This window comes from Neolamprologus brichardi, chromosome 17, assembly GCF_056152115.1.
Source record: "Neolamprologus brichardi isolate AB-2024 chromosome 17, ASM5615211v1, whole genome shotgun sequence".
Taxonomy (NCBI): domain Eukaryota; kingdom Metazoa; phylum Chordata; class Actinopteri; order Cichliformes; family Cichlidae; genus Neolamprologus; species Neolamprologus brichardi.
In genome coordinates this window covers 1,903,618-1,923,856 of record NC_142120.1, presented here as the reverse complement: position 1 = coordinate 1,923,856, position 20,239 = coordinate 1,903,618, and the positions used below count along the sequence as shown (strand labels likewise).

Genomic DNA, 20,239 nt, shown 5'->3' with positions numbered 1-20,239 from the left:
TCCCTTTCTGCTGTGGACATGCAAAGGCACATCTGTACACTGCAATTCTCCCTAATTCTTGCATAATGACAGTAGATTTATAGTTATTAAAAAGCGGAAGCCATGCCTGTTCCAGCATGTCTTACACCTACGCTTTGCACAAATGTTTTTTAGTACTGCTAGAACATTTGATTTAAGTGAAAGGGCTGTATGGTGAGGGCAGAGAACAGATAAAAACAACAACTACTTAGTCATACAGCAAGTTATTTAGAAACTAAGAAGTGACACAAGCTCTAGTGCCCAGGCTGAAAGGTCAAATCTTACATTTCAGCCTCTCCCTGTCTGAATCAAAACATTAAAAACCTGATTCATATCAATACCCTTTGTTACACATGGTTATGTAACAAGCACAAAGTGCAAGCACAGAAAGAACACAAAAGGGTTCCCTAGTGTACAAATGGAACGAGGCTGGAGCGAAACAGTCTGTGTTGCAACATTTTTTGGCAAATCGGAGAGGGATTTCTGGGTACTGGAACAATTTGATTGGCCTAGTGCGCCGTCTTTCTCTTTCTGCCCCATGCACATCCATTTCCCAACTTGTGGCTGTTTCCTTCTAAGAAGATTGCTCAGTCAAAGTTGCTTGGAAAAGGGAGCACTCTGGGGTGCTGCGACCTCCCTGCTTAGGAAAAGCATCTAACAAATGTTCAAATTAGTACAAGACTGCTGACTGTGTTTAGCTCCCTGATCTTGTTGGCCTTTGGGGGTTGTATTGATACGTGCTGGACGTGCATTATGTGAAAACACTTGCAGGTACGACTGGCTTTTCATGTATGTGGACAAATATGGTGCACAAACAGCACAGAAATGTTTCTGCAACAGAACCTGCTGCTCTGTACCCGAGGGCCTCTCACCAGGCCTGTCTCCATCCATCCATCCATTTTCTTCCACTTATCCAATTCAGGGTCGCCGTTTGGCCCAGCTGTCATAGGCAAAAAGCAGGTCACGCTCCGGATTCCGGTCACCAATCTGTCACTGCACACATAGAAATTCACTCCTATGGTCAATTGATAATAACCAGTTAACCTTACTGGTTTCTGGACTGTGGGAGGAAGCCAGAGTACCCAGAGGGAACCCACGCAGGCACCGTAAAAGTGTTCAAACTACGCACAGACAGGCATCAGACTGGATTTGATCCAGGACCTTCACCACTTTGTAGTTTCCTATTGCTGTTGCAGTCATATAAGCGTGGGCTTTGATGAGAAGAGTTTGGAGGATATTTGCTTGCTTTCCATCCTTACTGTTGTTGAGTAGCTCCATAAAGGTGTCATTAACAACGTGAGAACGTGAGAACGTGTTATGATGGGGCAATAATGCACATTTCCGGAACAACAATAAAACACTGATTGATCCACAGCTTTATCTCCGCACATTACAAGGCTACTGCAGTGCAAAACAACAGAGACACGCCTCAGTTAAATCACGTATCAAATTAAACAACCCGGGATAATCTCCAGATTGAGCTGCTTTTACGTCAGAAAGAGCTGCTGTCACCTGTAGGCACGTATCGTGGCCCCGCCCCTCTCTCTTTTGAGCTGTAGTGACACAGACCCACCCCGTACACCCAGTGAACTTGGAAGTGCGATCTTGTTTTCCAAATAAACCCTGCGACTACACCATGTGCTCCCGTCATCGGCCAACGCGTTACGTAATGTTTGCTACTATTGGGCTTGTGTTTTGGGGGTAGAAGGTGAAAGGAGGTAGAAGGAGAAGGAGAGACACAAAGCATCCAGTTACAAGGCAGCCGACTCCTGGAACAACCCTTACATGGTTTTAAGACACCCAGTACATGAATACTCAAGTGGAACTCCAAACCAGGGATTATATGCAGTAGGAAAAAGGAGCAAGGGAAAGGTTTGTTGGACCATGTGCTTATAGTGCAGCAAGACCTGAGCACTTCTAGCATAATACATAGCATCACTTAGTAAGCTGGTGTGCAGTTATTACATACTGTATTGGGAGAATACGTGGAAATACGTTTCTCTGATTATGAGAAACCACTTGACTGAACCTGTCTAAATACCTGCCTCCATATGAGCATATCACATCTAAGGCAACACTGCTGTGGCATCTCACAATTAGCAGATGGGCTGAGAGATCACACATATTTCGTGCGTCATCAGGATCTTTGGATTTCTTTCATTATCACAACCACGACACATTGTCCCCACCCCCGTCGAAACAGCTTCTACATCAGGCGGCAAAACGTGCATGTACTCTCACAAAAGGCCAAAGGTGCAGCTGGAAATGTTCGGTTTCTGGCATCATAGGATATAAAGAAATGTTGATAGCTTAGCTAAAGTAAAAACTATACGGTTTGGACTGATCAAAAACAAAATCTAATATTTGATATGATTTCTTGATGTATGCAGTTAAATAAAGTGTATTCAGGAATACTTCAGTACACTCAACAGATATTTGTCTTTTAAAAACCCTACATTGTTCTAGTTAAACCATAGTGCAGTTTAGCCAGCAACAACAACAACAACAAAAATAAGGCTGTCTGTATCCAGTGCGTAGTACAGCTCATAGTTAAGTACATTGTGGTCCCGTTCTGGTTGTATCGTGCAACATTGCACGAGACCATGCGCCACAGTGATATGCCGCAGAAGCTGAGGGCATGGCCCCGGCCCAGTCTCTGAGAGGGAGCTGGGTGCCGTGACTAAGACCGAGGTTTTCGATGAAAAGCCTGTCCGTGGTCATTCATCCCTTGGTGTGAGAGTGAAGTCATTATAATTGTAGACTAGAGAGTTTTTGACGCAAACAAACACGGGGCAGTGCCGGTAACTTGCACTGCTTATTTATGTATTCACAAAAAACACAAGGCTGGCTCTGTTTTTAAGTCGAGTTAATAATTAAAGTGTGCCTTTGACGTACAGCGGCAGCGGCATAAACAGATGAGGTGATCGGGACGGTGTAAACTCGCAGATCTGGTTTGCTGCACGTTGCACTATCTCTCCCGGCCTCCATCAACATCCTCTTCCATCAAAACAGCGGTGGGACGTGCTGACTGTGACTACGTGCGTGTATTTTTTTCGTTTTGTTCTTCAGTAAGTCCCGCCTCGGGGCCCTACCCCCTCCTAAACAAAACAGACCTGACTGGTTCAATACCAATTCGTGTACGGTGCTCTTTTTTTCTTAACTCTCTATCCTAAAATATGGTCTAGAGTTCAACCGAGAATATAATACATAATCTAAATGGGCAACCTTATTAAGTTGTGCTTATTGTGCGTCATATTTAAATAGCTTTTCGTGTTGTTTCCCTTAAGAAGCTGCAAAGAACGCTTCAACAAAACGAAACGGCACCCTACCACAATAGCCTTTTCTCGAATATACGCGATCAGTGCGGGCTGCTGACGCATGCCTCGGGAGGGCGGAGTCAAGGGAGGTTATAAAAACACCCACACCCGTTCTTTTCAACCACCTTCCACGCACCAACTATCAGTCGTATTCCCCCCTTGACGTCCTCTGCGGCTTTCGAAGCTGTGGGTCAAGCAACGACGCTAACACTGGAGCTATAAAAATTAACAACGGGGTAAGTAAGGAGAAAAAACAAGCTGCTGCGGCTTTGTTTCGCCATTTAAAAGCTAAATGGCTGTTTTGGAGCCGCTATGCAGTATTAACGCTCACTGGCTAATCTTTGTTGTCTGACGTTAAAGTTAATGCTGATGTAACTGTCAACTGGTTTGCACTTGCGGGTTACATTTTGACTGGAGATGTGTTTTTGTGTGTGTTGGTAGCCTTCCTGTAGCTGTTTCGCCGTTTTAACCGTGGCCTCTAGATATATTTACTCATTAGCCAAACTGCTATGATTTTAATGATCTGTCCTCGTGCTTAACTGTCTGTAACTAACCTAACGGCGAGCTAAATGGGAGTGACGTTGAACGCTAGCTGTTGCGCTCTCGCGCTCTGTTTGTATGCGCACGCGACAGTGATGAGCCAGCCTGCTGTTTGCTGTAAGCGTTTAGTTAATCGTCCACAATCTGGAAAACACGAAGAGTTTAGGTGTTGTGTGTTTTTTCCACTGGATTGTAACGCTGGGGTCTCAAATTGTGTCGTCCACAGGGCTCCCGTTTAAAGCGCCGCACCAAGCTGACCAGCTAGCGCAGTGTGATCACTTGCGTCTCTCTCTGAAACGATTTTGTTTGTTTCGGAGAAGTGCAAATTGATTCAAAAACCACTGCCGCCGCATATCCTGATCGGAACCCCCCCACACACCAAATCGAAGCAAAATGGTGCAAAATAAGATCGCCGAGGTCACTGGATTCCACCGCTCCTTCAAGGTGAGCTGGAACTCTATCCAGGGATAGCTCGAGCTCCTGTCACTCCTTTTGGGAGATTGTAATCAGAGCACGTTTGGCAACATATATAAGAAGGGACTTCACCTAGCTATAGATAAACGCATCTTCTGGCTGACAAACATGGTATACTTCCTGCTGACACGGGCACATGCAGCTGATGAATGTATGGCTCGAGTATGCCACAGCTAATAGTTGAAAGATGACCAAGAAAGATCCTTATGGCCTTGGGACGTTCTTGTGTTGGTGTAACAGATATGAGCGATTATTCAAAATGTGTCAGCCTCTCAGTCTAGTTTGGCTTTATAGTCACAGTAGGTGTTATGACTGACAATAGATGCTCTCATCTTGAATGGTTCACTGCGATTGCACATCATAACAAACATGTTATTACTCCATAGGGGCAAAATCCCTTTGAATCAGAGGACTTCACTAAAAATGGATCCCATCTTATCGATTCATCATTTAATTTTGACTCCTCCCCCAGACATGGTGAGTTTTATGACTTGGCTGTTTTTTAAAACGCTAACGTTGTCCAAGTTCAGTATAATTCACATAACTAAAACCTCCCCCTAGTTTCTCTTTCAGTATTTGGGATTTGTTTGCATTCCTCTATCAATAGCTGATGGTAATGTAGGCACTCTTGTTTTGACAGACATGCCTTCCAGTCAGCCTATTGACATCCCCGATGCCAAGAAGAGAAACAAGAAGAAAAAGCGTTGCCGGGCAACTGACAGTTTCTCTGGAAGATTCGAGGGTAAAAGCTTTCATTCCTAGTTGTTATAAAAACAGCTGTATAAGCTGCTCTCCTTCATGTAATTGTTTTGCTAACTTGCCGTTTTTGCCACAGATGTCTACAGACTGCAGGAAGAGGTCTTGGGAGAAGGCGCTTATGCCAGAGTGCAAACATGCATCAACCTCATCACCAATAAAGAGTATGCTGTAAAGGTAAGACACTGCCACGCATACAGTGGATACAGTGTGCTTCAAAGTATTGTTGTCAATGAAACATTCCTACTGGAGATGCTAGGACTCTGTTTGGCTGCTTTACACTTACAGTTAGAGGGTTGGATTATGTAATGAAATTCCTTTGTGTGAAGAGGCTCTGAGCCATGAGAGGAATTTAATATACTATTGCATCAGTGTTTCTATTGTGCTTCCTTTTCACGACTTTTTCTTGAGAAATTTTGAGGAAAGTTTTGGTCTGGGACAGGATGCCTCTTCATCCTTTCTCTCACTTCAGCTCTCTGTAGTGGTTTTCTGCAGACTTTCCTCTGTTGTGCTAGTGATGCACTTTTTGTGTAAAAACTAGCTGCTAGTAGACACGCCCCCTGACTCGTTTTCTAGCTCGTCAGCCAATCAGAGAGCTGGAAATGATATACCTTCCCCCTTTCTTTACAGCTTGCACAGAGAACATTGTGTGCTGCTAGCTGTGCCAAAACAAAACCCACAGAAAGGAAGGAGGGGTGATGGGTGAGGGTTGTGACCTGGTGTGTTTACACTGCTTTGTTCTCGCTCTGTACAGTTACTTTTTCGATTTCCTTTTTGAATGGCGTGAGGACTTGTATGCACATGTTCAACTCTCGGGGACTTCCTTTTTTATTACAAAGTCATTTCCTTGTTTTAGGAGCAAAACATTGTGAAATTTTTATGTATTTATTTATTTTTTTGCTGAAGTGTGCAAAAATTTAAATAATCCACTTTTTTTTCTTTTGAAATCCCATTGCTTGTTGGACATCAACATAATTACAGTTATTCCCCAGATTTTGTTCATGTATGGAACAAGTCTGAGTTAAAGGCTACTTCTTTAGTGCAAGTGTCCATATCTTATTTTTTCCTAATTAATATTTCAGAGGTGCTGTACACAGATCCTCATGTGACTGATCAGTTAGTTTGTCCCAGAGTTATTTGTTATGGATCCCTTGGGACTATGCAGTCCTGGGGGAGGAGGTAGGACAGTCTGCTGGGAGTCGAGGGGGACTCAGACTACTCCTGCCAGATGTCCCGTCTCTCCCCTCCCCCTCTCTAGACACAGGGGGAGTAGGGGGGTGAACCGCCTGTGCGGGCTCTGTTGCAAACGCAACAAAAGCTTCAGGCACCCATAGACGCACAGAGGGCCGAGCAGCGTGTGTCTGAAGGCTCCCAAACAAGTCCTGTTTAAAGCTATTATTTCACAAGCCTGGGTTGATGTTAGAACCTGCAGTGAGGTCTCGCTTTTCAGCAGGCTGATGTTTCACGAGCTGCAATTTGGATAAGCGACCTTAAATCTACCACTTTAAAAATAGTGTCCTCCCATTCGAGATTGCAATGCATTCTTCAACCTTATAGTTTCTGTATGGAAACATCTACCAGGGTGGGAGTTCTGCTGTGGCAGGAGAGGGTGAGCTGATTGTTGTCCTGCTGACTCAGACTGGAACAGTACACAGGCTTTGGACTGCTCACAGGCCTCTTGTCTGTGTATTAATCCTAGACACATACTGCAGCTCTGGCCCCAGTGGGCTTCAATAGCAGCTGTAATCCAGCTACCAGGAAGAGAAGCATGCACAGCCTCCCAAGCACACAATAACAGACCAGAGCTGGAAAATTCAGGCTTTTTGCTTTGGTGTCAGCAGTCTATCTTTCTGTCTCTCTTGGCACAGCATTATGCAGCTGGTGGCCCTCACTGCAGCTCGGTTATTTTTAGAGCAGTTTTGATAATTGTAAACATTTTGGATTAGGTCATGGGATGTTTTGAAGGGAACACTTATGGCTCTTTAAGATTTACATATGGGTTGTGCATAAAGGTTAAACATAGAGACTGGGAGCTGTTATTTTCATTCAGCTCTGTCTCTGGTATGCCGGGCAGTGCTGAAAGTAGGTTAAACTATCTCTGCAAGTGTGTCACAGGGTAGGATAAAGGTTGGCAAGCAGGAAAACGTTGGGAAGGAAGCTCATTATAGGGACTGCATATGGACTGTATAGTGAGCTCTATACCGTCTGCTTTCCATTAAACAGCCGCAAGTGGGGTTTGTGGTGCAGTGAGAGTGGCTGCCATGCCCACAAATATGTATACTAAGCACTTTAAGAATGGTCCTCCATCCTTTTCTGTATAAAAACACAAATGGGCTATTTCTGGACAAAGTGCAAAGCTTTGGTGCTTTTCTGTTGCAGATAATCGAGAAAAGGCCGGGTCACAGCCGCAGTCGTGTCTTCCGTGAGGTTGAGATGCTCTACCAGTGCCAGGGCCATAGGTAACTTTCTGCTGTTCTGACAAAACTACTTGACAGTCGTATGGAGGCAGTCACAAAGCCCTTTATTCATCATCACACTGCAGACCTCAAATGACTCCTTTTTGTTTTCTGCAGAAACATCCTGGAGCTGGTGGAGTTTTTTGAAGAGGAAGACAAATTCTACCTGGTGTTTGAGAAGCTCAGAGGAGGTTAGTAAATTACAGCTGCTAGTTTACAAAGAAATTCTGCTGCTTTGGTGAGTGTTTGAAAGCATTTAGCTTTTAAATGGAGCTAATGGACTCTCATTTCCCTCCCAGGGTCAATCTTGGAACACATTCACAAGAGACAGCACTTCAGCGAGCAGGAGGCCTGTCTCGTGGTGCAGGACATTGCCAGTGCTCTAGATTTCCTTCATAACAAGGGTAAGATCATTTGTACAAAATGGCAAGCAGTATTACTGCTCACAGTTTCAAATTAAATATAGATATAAAAGGGCATCTTTTTGTTTTTAGGAATGGCACATAGAGACCTGAAACCTGAAAACATTCTCTGTGAGAGTGCACACAAGGTGAGTTTACTGCAGAGATATTTGTGCCTAAACGTGTTTCAGAGGTCAGCTGACGTGTTGGTAAAGCTGCTGCTGGCCTTTTGTTAAAATCTGCTCTTTTTCTCAGATATGCCCGGTCAAGATCTGTGACTTTGACTTAGGCAGTGGGATCAAGCTGAACAGTGACAGCTCACCCATCTCCACCCCTGAGCTCCTCACTCCTGTAAGTTACTCATCCAAAAAAATGTTTTTTAAATCTCCGATCCAGGAGCAGATTAATCAGTTACACCGTGACATAGTGATTTGTTTTCTTGCTGTGGATAAAATCGGTTGTAAATGTGTTTATCAAGTCTTACCTGGATGAACATTGGCCAGTCCTCCGTGGGGTTAACTGATGTTTACACCAGTTTACTGCTGGGCAGTTTCTCTGAAATGACATGGGTTGTTTCCTGGATGTGCTCAAGTTTTATGTTCCTCTTATCGTGCCGGTACTTCAGTGTGTAACATTTGGAAGCATATCTGTTGATGTCCGTTGATGTCTAATCAATAGCAAACACTGAGGGGTCATGAGCTTGAGTCTGGGGGTTATGATTGTTTAACTTTGTGGCTGTCGTCACAACACAAAGCGACGCCGCTGATCAGCGTCCAGAACAGCAGGAAGCCCTCAACCTCAGAGAGGAGTGGTAAAGTTGAACTGGCAAGCTTTCTACTTGTGTCAACACTTGCTCTGTCTGCTGGTTATCTAGTGTGCTGAATAGATGGAGCAGAGCAGGTGAGGGATAGCAGCTCAGCCCTCAGGAATGTGGTTTGGTGGGTGGGGGCTTTCGGCTTTGGTAACTTCATCTTCCTCGCACAGAAATAATGGATGGAGGGCCCATCCCCGGACTTGTTGAAGGGGATATGGTTTGGGGCCAAGAGGTGTCATGTGCTTTAGTCTAAAATCAGGTTAAGTTGATCCAGTAATATATTAAAGTGTTCGTTCAATGGGAGAAAAGCCTCTGGAGTACAGAACGTGGTGTGATAGCCCTGGGATGTAACACTGGAGGGTACATGATAACTTTTACAAGGCTGTGTCCTGTGATATGAAGGAGTCGCAGTGAAAACCCCCACAAGCGTTTGCTTATTTCTCCTTTCTCTCTGTGTGGTGAGAGGAGGAAAAAACATACACCCTCTTCTTTCAGCTCAGTCTCCGCCCAGTGGCCCCAACCACTCTTGTGCTGGTCTGCGCTTTCTTTATGTACTTCATACAATAGCTGTGCATAAGGCTTGTTCTAGAAATTTTAGTCTCTCTCCCCCCACACATGGCAACTGAGATGTGATTGGATAGCCCAGTGGGAGGGGGAGGATAACTGGGAGGTGCGAACTCTGCCCGCTCATGCGCTCTGGCTTGTTTTCCTTGCTTGATCACAGGAACAATGTTATGATTTTCATCTCACGACTGGTACTCTCTCTGGGCCCCCTGTAACCACTTCTCTGCTGTTGCACAATATGCACTTTTGCATTTGAAGCACAGTTCTCTGGTTCTCAAATACATTGAATGATTTACAGGTTTACTGTAAGTGTAGTGGTGCTATACTGGGTGTAAACTGGGAAAATAGGGACTCGATTGAGCCGAGATAGACCCTTCTAGGAAAAAGGCTAATTTTAGTTTACTAGGAATTCTGCATGAGTGATTGCCCACCTATGTGCTCAGTGAGATGTAATTCTGGCTGCTTATATGTAGCAGCTGGAAACTGTAACACTGCACACAAGCAGTTTAGACTGTTTAATTGAGGAAACTGCTTGTTTGTACCTGTCATAAAGGTAGGTGCAGTTTCTTGAGGACAGGACATGTCTTCTTCCTGTAAGCCTCTCCTAGTAATCCTTTCATTTACAAACACCAGAGGTGTGTCATCGGCGCTGTGGGTATGGTGTGACTAGTCACATGGTCGTAGGAAAGCCCCAGGTTGCAATACCGACAAATCCTGTGGTAACAGCAGCTGATTAACAGCTCTCTGCAGCTTACTGGAAGGTTTGAAGAGGATGTGACTGCAAGTTCGCAAGGTGTGCAACAGCACCGGAAGAACAAATGCAAGTTTATGTTCAAGTCTGTGCCAAAGAGCCACGATTACTGTTATTTGACTGCCCTGCTTTAGCCCTTATCAGCTGCAGGTAGTCATAGACTGGCTATCTATGTCCTGACTTGTTTGTGATTAAGGGTGGTAAAGCAGCTTTTAAACACGATTAGCCTTGATAGCTGTTTATGATAACACAACTATTGCATTAGTCTTCAGTTTCAAAGTACCTTGGTTGGCAAAAAAGGGAGAGAGTGTGTGCGTGTGTGTGTGCGTGTGCGCGAGTGTGTGTGTGTGCGGCAGCTGCATTTGACTTGAATCCTGGAGGATTGTCTGTGTAAGCAGTTGCCCCAGACTCGATGATGGCGGAAACATGGGGGTTGGGATTTTCTGTGACAGAAGCGTCTTTGTCTGAAATGAGATTCCTGTGCAGCAAACTTCATTACATAAAACTGGAGGTGGAGTTAGCAGACAGCTGGTTTATGTTACTGGGACACAATGGAGGCCTGCTCAATGTAAACATGCGCCTCCACAGATGGAATGAAGGATATGTGGGAGGACTTCGTGACAAAAGGGCTAAAGCGTCTCAGAAATGAACCTGATCTTTGTCCTGCTGAACCAACGACCTGCTTTTTCCCTCCAACTAAAACTATTAAAACAGTACTTGCTGTTTGTGTTCTCAAGTTATGTAACTAACCAGGGCTCAGCCCAGTCTCTGGTTATGCAGGGCAGCCAATCCTCTTTTCCATGCTCGGGGTTTGGCCTAATTTCTCTCCTAGCTACATAACAACATGCTGGTAGAGCTGAGTCTGTCCTTGCCCTCAACAAAGTCTGCCTGGGCTGCGTACAGCTGCGTGATCAAAGCAGTGACTCACCACTCGCCGTCTACCCACACAAACCTGCCTCATAACACGTTCCAACTAAGAAATGTTCAACGGACCAAGACGAGCAGTTTTGTAGACTTTAAGTGAACCCATTACTGCAGATAATCATGCGACTGCCCCCACCCCACAAGCTAAGAGTGGGGCCTTAGCTTTCACACTCGGAGCCACGAGGTGTCAGCTGAGTGAAAGAATGTGGCAGCAGCCAAGCAAAGCTTCTATTTTTCCTCCGGTTTAACTCTTTCATGCTGCGCTTTGTGTTTTTCGTCCCTTGGGGCTAACGCACTGGCTTTCTTGTTCTTCTTTTAGTGCGGCTCAGCAGAGTACATGGCACCTGAGGTAGTCGAGGCCTTCAGCGAAGAAGCTACAATTTACGACAAGCGCTGTGACCTGTGGAGTCTTGGAGTCATTCTGTACATCATGCTAAGTGGCTATCCTCCATTCGTAGGCCGCTGTGGTGGCGGCTGTGGCTGGGAATTAGGTGAACCCTGCCACACCTGCCAGGTAAGACTGATGAATTAATTCCCGTGAGTTTTGTTTGTCTAACGTTATCTTTGTGAGTTCAGAGCAAAGTAACATTTGCAAATGTTTCGTATCTGTTTACAGAACACTTTATTTGAGAGCATCCAGGAAGGAAAATATGAGTTTCCGGAAAAAGACTGGGCTCACATCTCCTCAAGTGCCAAAGACCTGATATCCAAACTTCTGGTCCGGGATGCCAAAAGCCGTCTGAGTGCCAGTCAGGTGCTGCAGCACCCCTGGGTGCTGGGGGTGAGTCTGAATCCACTACTATGCCACTTTTTTTTTTTGCATTTTAGGCAAATCACAGTAAAGTTGTTCAAATCAAAAACCAATAACATGACTTTGATTTTTCAGGGTGCATCTGACACTTTGCCAACATCCATCTTACATCAGAGGTGAGAAATTAAGAGCGAGACACTCTGACAATAAACATTTCCAACTCTTTACCTGCTTTGATCACAGTTGAATCTCTTTCCCCCTTTTCCTCATCAGGACCAGCAGTGCCAGGGATCTTACAGTTTTTGCAGATAAGGCCATGGCTGTGAACCGGCAGCTGGCTGAACAGGATGGCATGGAAGAGCAGCAGCAGCAGGAAGTCCAATTTTTTGTTACCGCTTCTGGCTCGTCCATGCGCCTCTCTCCTCCTTCCAACTCCAAGCTGGCCAAGCGCAGGCAGCGAAGCAGCCAGCCGAAAGGCGGGCCCGTCTCCGCCGCAGAGCTTCGTCAGCTCTTGGCCCCCCTCGTCATCGTGGGAGACTGTGCCTGAACTTTCCCGACCTTCCGTTATGATTCGAGTCCTGTTCCACGACTGCCCTGAGACTCTTCCTCCTCAGTTCTGGCCCCTCTCTGGCCTCGGTCCCTCTGCTATTCAGGTTCTCTTGCCAGCTGTAAAGGGAGATGCTGCCTGCAGCCCTTCCTCTAAATGCCTTCTGCCCTTCTCCAGCACTTCTGAAGCACATCAGCACAGGGCCTGCATATAGCAAACACAGCTATGTGCACTTCCAGGTTGGGGAGGAGGGCCAGTTAATGACTTGTTAGACAGCAAAGTATTTTCTAAGTTATGTTGGTTTTTTGTTTGTTTTTTTTTTCCTCATGCAACTCAGTTCAGAAGAAATCCGAACATAGATCTTCGAAACTAAGCTCAGACACCAAAGGACAACCTGTTGTGCTGCTCCCACGTTACAACTGGATCCACTGTGAATTAAGTTATCTGGAATGTTTTTTGCCTGTATGTATATGCATGAACGGCCCATCTGCACATACGTACAAGCTTATGCAATATGCCGAGATGAAGGCTGTTCCTGTCTTGAAAGGATTCAGTGTAATAAGGGTTGGAAGGGCTGTAAGCCGGTGCTGTCCGTGCCTGAGGCGCGGGCCGTTGGCTGGAGACTCTTCAAAGTCTTTTTTTGTTTTTTTGTTCCCCTCCGTTTAAGATGAGCTCTTTACAGTCGACTCTGTGTAAATGTCTGAGATGCGCACTTATCCAGCTCGGTCGCCGTGCACTTAGTGCTCAAAGGGCAACGGCTGTTTGTACCTGACCAGCTACGACTTGCCGCTGCATCGGTTGATGCGGTTTTTCCTTTTCTTCTAAATTGAATCTAAAACTAGTGAATTGATTTGACTTGGTCATGCTTGATGGCCGCCGGGGAGGGGGGAGGGGCCAAAGCTCATAGCGTGTATATCTGGCTTATTTGTTAAGCTAATTATACAGTACTTAAAACGGCTACGCAAGTGAACTGGGTCAGTGTTACTTTCATTGTAAAGAATTTGACGTCCCCTTGCTACAACCAGAATTTCTATTTTTTTTTTTTTTTTTCTACAGATCAATTTATGGATTTAACTTTAAATATTTTGGCAGTAAAAGTTTAAACTCTTGTGAAGGGGTTGAAAAGCACATTTTGCCCAATGTGACCAGACTGTCATTTGTCGATCAGATTTATTCGGACCATCATCTTCGTCCTCCTCATCCTTCAGGGTCTCAACGTTGTCTCTAACGACACGCCGCCCCTCCCAGAATGATGTCGCAAATTTTCTTTAAATGTTAGAGGCAGAGGGGAAAATAAATAAAATAAACACAAAAAGGAAAAACATTCCACAAAAAGACAAAAAAAACTTCAGACATTTAGCTGTTTACTTTCTTTTTCCAAGTTTGAAAACTCCATGTCAATGTGCCACACTGATTTTATTTTTATTCTTTTTTGTATGGCTGTTAATAAGCTTTTTTTTTTTTTCTGTGGAGATTTTTTTTCCATGCAGGTGCTGTTCAGTTCAGGTGAAACACCAGATGTTTTCCTTTGGTTTTTTTTTAATGTTTGTTTTGTTTTTGAGTTTTTAAAGTTGAGTATGTGGTGTATGAGGTAAAAATGGAGAAAGTTTAAGTTGACCTGGAGCGTTCGTGCCCAGTGAAGGCAAGTTTTTAAGTGTTATATATATATATTATTTTTTTTTATATGTGAGCAGGGTGGGGAATTGGCACCAGCACCAATGTGGTAAAACATGAAAGTGGCTGGTACATTTCAGACACAGAAAACATTAGTATGAAGTTGCTGGTGAATTTGGAGCAGTTATCCATGAGTGGCTGGTACATGTTCATTTTTCCCTACTCTGCGTTGGCAATAATCTTTCTTTGTCGTTAATTAGATTAAGTTAAAGCTCATTCTGAAACTGACAGGTAATGGACTGGCGATGACGTCTCTCAGCACTGTAGCCATTTCACCAAAGAGGGTTCAAGTCATGACATTGAAACATACGATCCACGACCTAGCAGAGATAAGTGGGGAACTTCTGATCGTCTCCGTGTCCTGTTGGCAGCACTGCAGCGACGGTACTCTGGAAATGGTGTCAGATGACCCGTTGTTCTGTTAATAGGACACTGTAATAGTTCTAAGAATACCTTTCTACAGATGCATAGTTATGAGGGTTTATGTCTTATAATAAGACTTACTTGAATATGTGTATGCAGCTGTTTCTTCATTTTGGAAACTACTTTACTTATTGGTAATCTCAAAGCATTAAGCTAATGATCAAGGCAATCTTTGTGGGGGGTGAAAATATACAGATCAGTATTCTGCCTTTTTCTGGGGGGGGGGGGGTCTTCACACAACTGAGTTTTTCCCTGTCTTTGAATGGGGGTGGATACTCAAAACGCACACTGTGGCCATACTCTGTAATATCCCGACCAGTACAGTAAGGGTTTTCTGGGTCATGACCATTTCTACTTTATGTCGAACGGCAGTAGCTTTTGTTTTCTTTCGACTGCCTTTTATTGGGAGAAAGGGGACAAAGTGATATCCTTCAGCCTCTGTTAATTTCTTTCTTTTTCTTTCTTTTTTTTTTTTTTGTATATTGTCGCTGACGTCGTTAAAATTCAGTCATTCGAATGGATAGTACCATCAGTCTCCCCACAATCTGAATGTAGCCTGCAGGTGAAAGCATTTAAGGCAGATCAGACCATTTAAATGGTTCCTTCTCATGAGCACAGTGTGCCAGTCAGATCCAGTCCAGGCTTTGGGTCGACACCTGATTTTTAACACTGTCTGAATCGCCCCTGAGACCATTGTGTTCATGGGAAGTGGCTTCAAACGAATACATCCTGTAGTACAAGGTATTTTGATTTAAAATAAGCACTTTACTGTACCATGTGAATGATTGCAGTTCACCCAAGGCGACGTTTATGACCGTCGCTTTGGAATTTTGTATTGTTTTTCTAAAAAAAAAAAAAAAAAAATGCAATAAAATGCTTTGAACAACATTCTCGTCTGGTCACTTTTTTCTTTTTCTTTTTGCTTGAAACCAGGAAAGTGAAAGACCTGGACTTTCCCTGCACTCTCAGTAGTTTCACATTAACTAGAAGGCTTATCTTCGGGCCAAGGCTGAGGCCGTTTCAGCTGAATCTGCTGTAAATCCCAGTATCAGTAACACTCCCTGATAACGTGAGCCGTGTCACATATGCCCTTGGCTGTTGGTAAATATTTCTCACACGTGGAAATATGACTGTGGTTTCATGACACGTTAATCGCGCTTGCAGCAGCGGTGAGGGGAGGCGCTCTTCAGACTGATGCAACCTGCTGCAAGAGCTGCAGCCTCTCTGCCACCTGATGATCCTCACAAAATCCCTTCTGCTGAATTAACGAAAAATGTCAGTGTGTGATTTCAGCAGCATCCCGTGATTAGTCAGCTGTGCAGATGGAAATATCTCAAGAGATGTTATCAGCTGGGCTTGGTCAAACGTGCGTGGAGAGAAAACAAAAATGATGATAAGAAATGTTCTGTGTGATGAAAGGGTCTCTGGAGTCTGCTGTGTGTGCTGCAGTAACGAGGGTTACAGCAACTGGTTTAACTGGCTAATGTGATTATTGAACGATTATTTATTCAAAACTGATCTTAAAAGGTGAAAAATGTCCTTCCTGATTCACCGTCGTGTCTTTAGATCTCTTGTTTATGTCAGGCCGGTGTAACTAATGCTCAGTTATTTTTAATAAGAGGATCACTACAATCTATTAGTGATATTTATGTCTGATTTAAACCAAACTTAAATGATCTGTGGGCCCCTGCTGACACTGTCGTCTCATTGGAGGGCCACAAAACAAACAAACAAAAAAAAACCCACAAATATTTCCTGAAATGTAGTGTTTGTTTGTTTTTTTTTAAAATTTCAAATATTGTATAAGAAGACAAAACTGTAAACTAATTGAAGCCTTTCATTGAACTACCAAATAAACACACTGGTCCTCCTGGTCACACATGTGGCATCACTTCTGCTTTTATTTTGTCCGTATTTAATAAAATACAAATGCAGACATACGTGTACACATTAGTGGCTCTTTCACTGAGCTAACACAGCCGAACCCTCGGCATGTTTGTGCTCTCTGCTCATGTTGGCTTCATATTCAGTCATTTTTAATTTTAACATCACACTCAACGACAGATAAATCCTCCCTGACAGTAAAAGTACTTTGTGCATTAGATTTCTTCACGGGCCCGGGCCGCGGGTTTGAGGCCCCTTTTTTAAATATATTAAAAATATATTATCAAAGGGGGGTTTTCAACTAGCACCCGTGCAGTCGTGGTGATGCTTTAACTCGTCGCCCTTACATGTGGACTGGCAGGACTTCACGCAGTCACTGCGTGGGTTTATCAGCGGAGGCCAAAACACACGCATTCTCACACTGTTGCATAACTTCTTGTTCGGCGCAGAAAAAGCGTCAGAGGTCTGGAGGAAACTGCATGATGCAACAGCAGTTTGTTTTCTGTGCGGTGTCCAGGAAACATGGCGTGATCCACGGGAACACGCAGGTATTTGTCTCCCCCTGCTGTCCTGTTAAAGCATTTCAACGGGACGTGCAGGCGGGGCAAACGAGCTGCAGATAACGGAATTATCCCAACGTTTAAATGTTCAACAGCATCCAGTTGATGTTATTTGTGCACCGTGTGCGCGCGCAGATTTGTTTAGAAGGAAGGATTTCTCAAACATGAATCATATGAGCATGTTTATTAATAAGCTACAGGGCCTGCTGAAGTCTATTTGTGTATCTTTAGATATATTTGTGCCGTGGTTTCAGTCCATTTACTTTTGCTTTTGGTTTTTTCCCTGTGAAAACAATCAGCTCTGTATTGACATCTGGTTTGCATTTTATAATAATAAATAATGGAGCCGAGTAGTTGCCTGTTTCACTTCATCTTTTTTTTTTTTTTGAAAATATTTTTATTGAAAAAAGAAAACAACAGTACTTGCAGTTACCGAAATACAATCAACCTTTCTTCATTTTTCTAAGTAAATAAACTTATATATATATACATGAAAAAAAAACAACGCATTCTAAAACAAGGACCCCCCCCCCCCCCCCCCTTCCCCCCAGTCCCACACAGATCAACACAACCATCAAACATATTAGAGGAATATAACAGTAACAGAAGTACATTTAAACAGGCAATACCTCTAGACTAGCAAAATAAGAGATAAAGGGTTGCCACTTGTGAAAAAATTTGGCTGTGCAACCTCTCAACGTGTATTTAATTTTTTCAATTTTAAAAAAAACATGACATCTTTAAGCCACCGGGAAACAGTAGGATACTTAACAGACTTCCAATGCAACAATATTAGACGTCTGGCTAATAGGGATGTGAAGGCTATAATATCCTTTTGTGTGGAATCAAGTGTAAGTGAGTGAACAGGAATCCCAAATACAGCAATCAGAGGACAAGGACGAAGAGTTACCCCAAGAACAGTTGACATAATAGCAAAATACCCTGTCCAGAAACTTTGTAGCTCAGGACACAGAAAAAACATGTGGCTAAGGTGACAAGGAGAACCATGGCATTTATCACATTTATTTTCCACTTCTGGATACAATTCAGAAAGTCTAGACTTAGAGAAATGCGCCCTGTGTATGACCTTAAATTGAATAAGTCCAAGACGAGCCACTTCATCTTTAACAGGAGCTACAAAGATATCTGTGTGAAAAGCAACGCATATCATTTCACTGAAGGTAGTTACAGTAAATCAGGTGAAATAAAAGCGTCATCTTTAAAGCCCTTTATGACGCCCTGTTGTTTTTCTCGCCACCGACACATTCGTGCCATTTTACAGCAAAGTAACAGGTGTAAGCAATACTAGCTAAATTCAATAGAGTATTTCTAGATCTTATCATTTTCATCCATGGTTTGATGAAATTTCTCTACAATTCTACAGGCTGCTACAAAATCCATTGTTGGACAGAGGCTCATTTTATTTCTCTAGTTGTGGCTCTGACAGCAGCACAGCAGACACTAAATCAAACAATCAAAATGTGACTGAAGTTTAACCCAAAGATTTTGCATTAACTTGGCCCCTCATCTGCAGAGGCTCAAAAATAACCGGACAGACTAACAATCTTAAATGTTCGGCTTATTTTTTAATACTTGAATGAAAATCTTTTGCTGTGAGTGACGGCCTGAACTCTAAATTGCCAAATGTCGTTTGCTCCCTTGAGATGCTCTGCCAGACCTTGTTTATGAGACTCTCTGCCTTGAGTTTTGTATTTAATAACTGAAAAGCGGCTCTGTTGGGTTGAAATCAGGTGACTGACTTGGCCACTGAATAATATCCCGTGTCTTATAAGAGAAGCTCTTGGGGCATTTCTACAGATTTTGGTGATTCTGAGCAGAACGCATCGCCCTGCGCACTTTATAATTCATCCTGTTGCTTCTATCAGCAGCCACATCATCAGTAAACATCAGTGACAAGGTAACACTGGCAGCCATACATGCCACAGCGTTACCTCACCATGTTTTAAAGATAAAATGATATTCTTTAGATCATGAGCTGCTTCTCATCCCAGCTGTTTCAGATGTTTTCCTATAAAGTCTAATCCAGTCTTCCAGTTCTTGAATGTAATCAGCACTCTAAACTTTGCAAGTCCTAAAAATATTTGTATTTTTTTTTTAATAAAAGGCTTTAATTTTGAAAAATCTACATTATCAATGGGGCAAACATTTTAAAATAGTGAGTTTGTTGAAGGTTTTTGCCGTAGAAAATCAATAACGTGAACTTCAGCTTATGTAAAATTAAAAGCCAAACTATTATCCATAAGAATAAGTAAGAATGTGTTGAAGAATAAAGGGATTCATATGAAATACTGACTTTCAAACTCTTTTGCATAATCGAGGCGTTCTGTGTACATTTGCACATATCAATCACTGCAACTGTTTTTTATTTCCATGCAAAGTAGAAAGAAATAAGGAGTGGCTCACTTTTGCAAAGCACTGAAGTAAACCAGCCAAAGGTTCAGGCGTTGAAAGACTGCCAATTATTACGTCACTGATTACTGACCTGCACACCTGAAGCTGAGCTGGATCTAACTGGTAGCGCTGTGCGATACTGCAGGGCCAGTATTGCCGATACCAATACATGTAAAATATAAAGGGAGCTTGTATAGATGAGAGCAGTGTGTCCTGACTTATATGAATCAGCATTAGTTTTTTAAATTCTGAACACATTTTAATGACCACTAAATCACTGTTAACACAACAAAACACTCCACTGGTTTTGTTGCATTTTGAAAATTAGATGCGACAGTTAACACAAAAAAGTTAAGACATTTATCGCACTAGATGTTTCCCAAAAATAAAACACAATTTTAACACAATTCAGGCTACATGCTGAACTTGGAGGATTTAGTATCGATCTCATTGTGCTAGTATCGATCCCATACCAATACTAGCGTTGGTATCGGTACTATCGGTCTTCCCACCTCTACTAATTGGACCCCATGTCTGAGTGGAGGGCACAAAAACCACGAGCAGCGCTTAGTTAGAAATTTGCCAGTGGAGCTGAAGGTAGGTGTAGGACCACATTAGGAGCCGGCTAATGTTTTCTTTACCTGGAGGGAGTGCAATTTATTCATCTTTTTTTAGTACAGGAAGTCTGGTTGATAGCGCCAACCACCTTCTAAATTATGTATTGATAGGTTACTCATTTTTAAACCCTCAAAGTTGTGACCATCCACAAATGCTTAATGTGGGCTTTAGAAAGATTAAATAAATGATCAATCCAAAGGTTAATCGCATTAACAGGCTGTTTTGGGTGTTCAAGGAAGTAGTTCCCTTATTTGAGACCTATTTTTAAGTCCGTAAGTTCGAGGCATTTATTTTTCTCGGCTAACTTAAAGATGGTGACTGAATAAGTTGGCACAATTCTCAAAAACACTGAGTT

At 43.2% G+C, this 20,239-nt stretch overlaps 1 protein-coding gene across 2 annotated transcripts; it reads left to right on the top strand.

Annotated features, from left to right (window-relative positions):
- Positions 1-3,440: 3,440 nt before the first annotated feature.
- Positions 3,441-15,317, top strand: mknk2b (MAPK interacting serine/threonine kinase 2b). Of its 2 annotated transcripts, XM_006799716.2 has the most exons (14): positions 3,441-3,571; positions 4,102-4,319; positions 4,736-4,826; positions 4,990-5,091; positions 5,185-5,282; positions 7,485-7,564; positions 7,679-7,752; positions 7,861-7,965; positions 8,056-8,111; positions 8,218-8,313; positions 11,335-11,529; positions 11,632-11,796; positions 11,902-11,942; positions 12,040-15,317. In XM_006799716.2, exons 2-14 carry the CDS (start codon positions 4,269-4,271, stop codon positions 12,311-12,313), a joined length of 1,428 nt encoding a protein of 475 aa, XP_006799779.1. In that variant the 5' UTR covers positions 3,441-3,571; positions 4,102-4,268; the 3' UTR covers positions 12,314-15,317. The 2 variants fall into 2 exon arrangements, with proteins under 2 accessions (XP_006799779.1, XP_087686403.1); XM_087830277.1 differs by lacking the exon at positions 3,441-3,571 and having other exon boundaries at positions 3,580-4,319.
- The last annotated feature ends 4,922 nt before the right edge of the window (positions 15,318-20,239 follow it).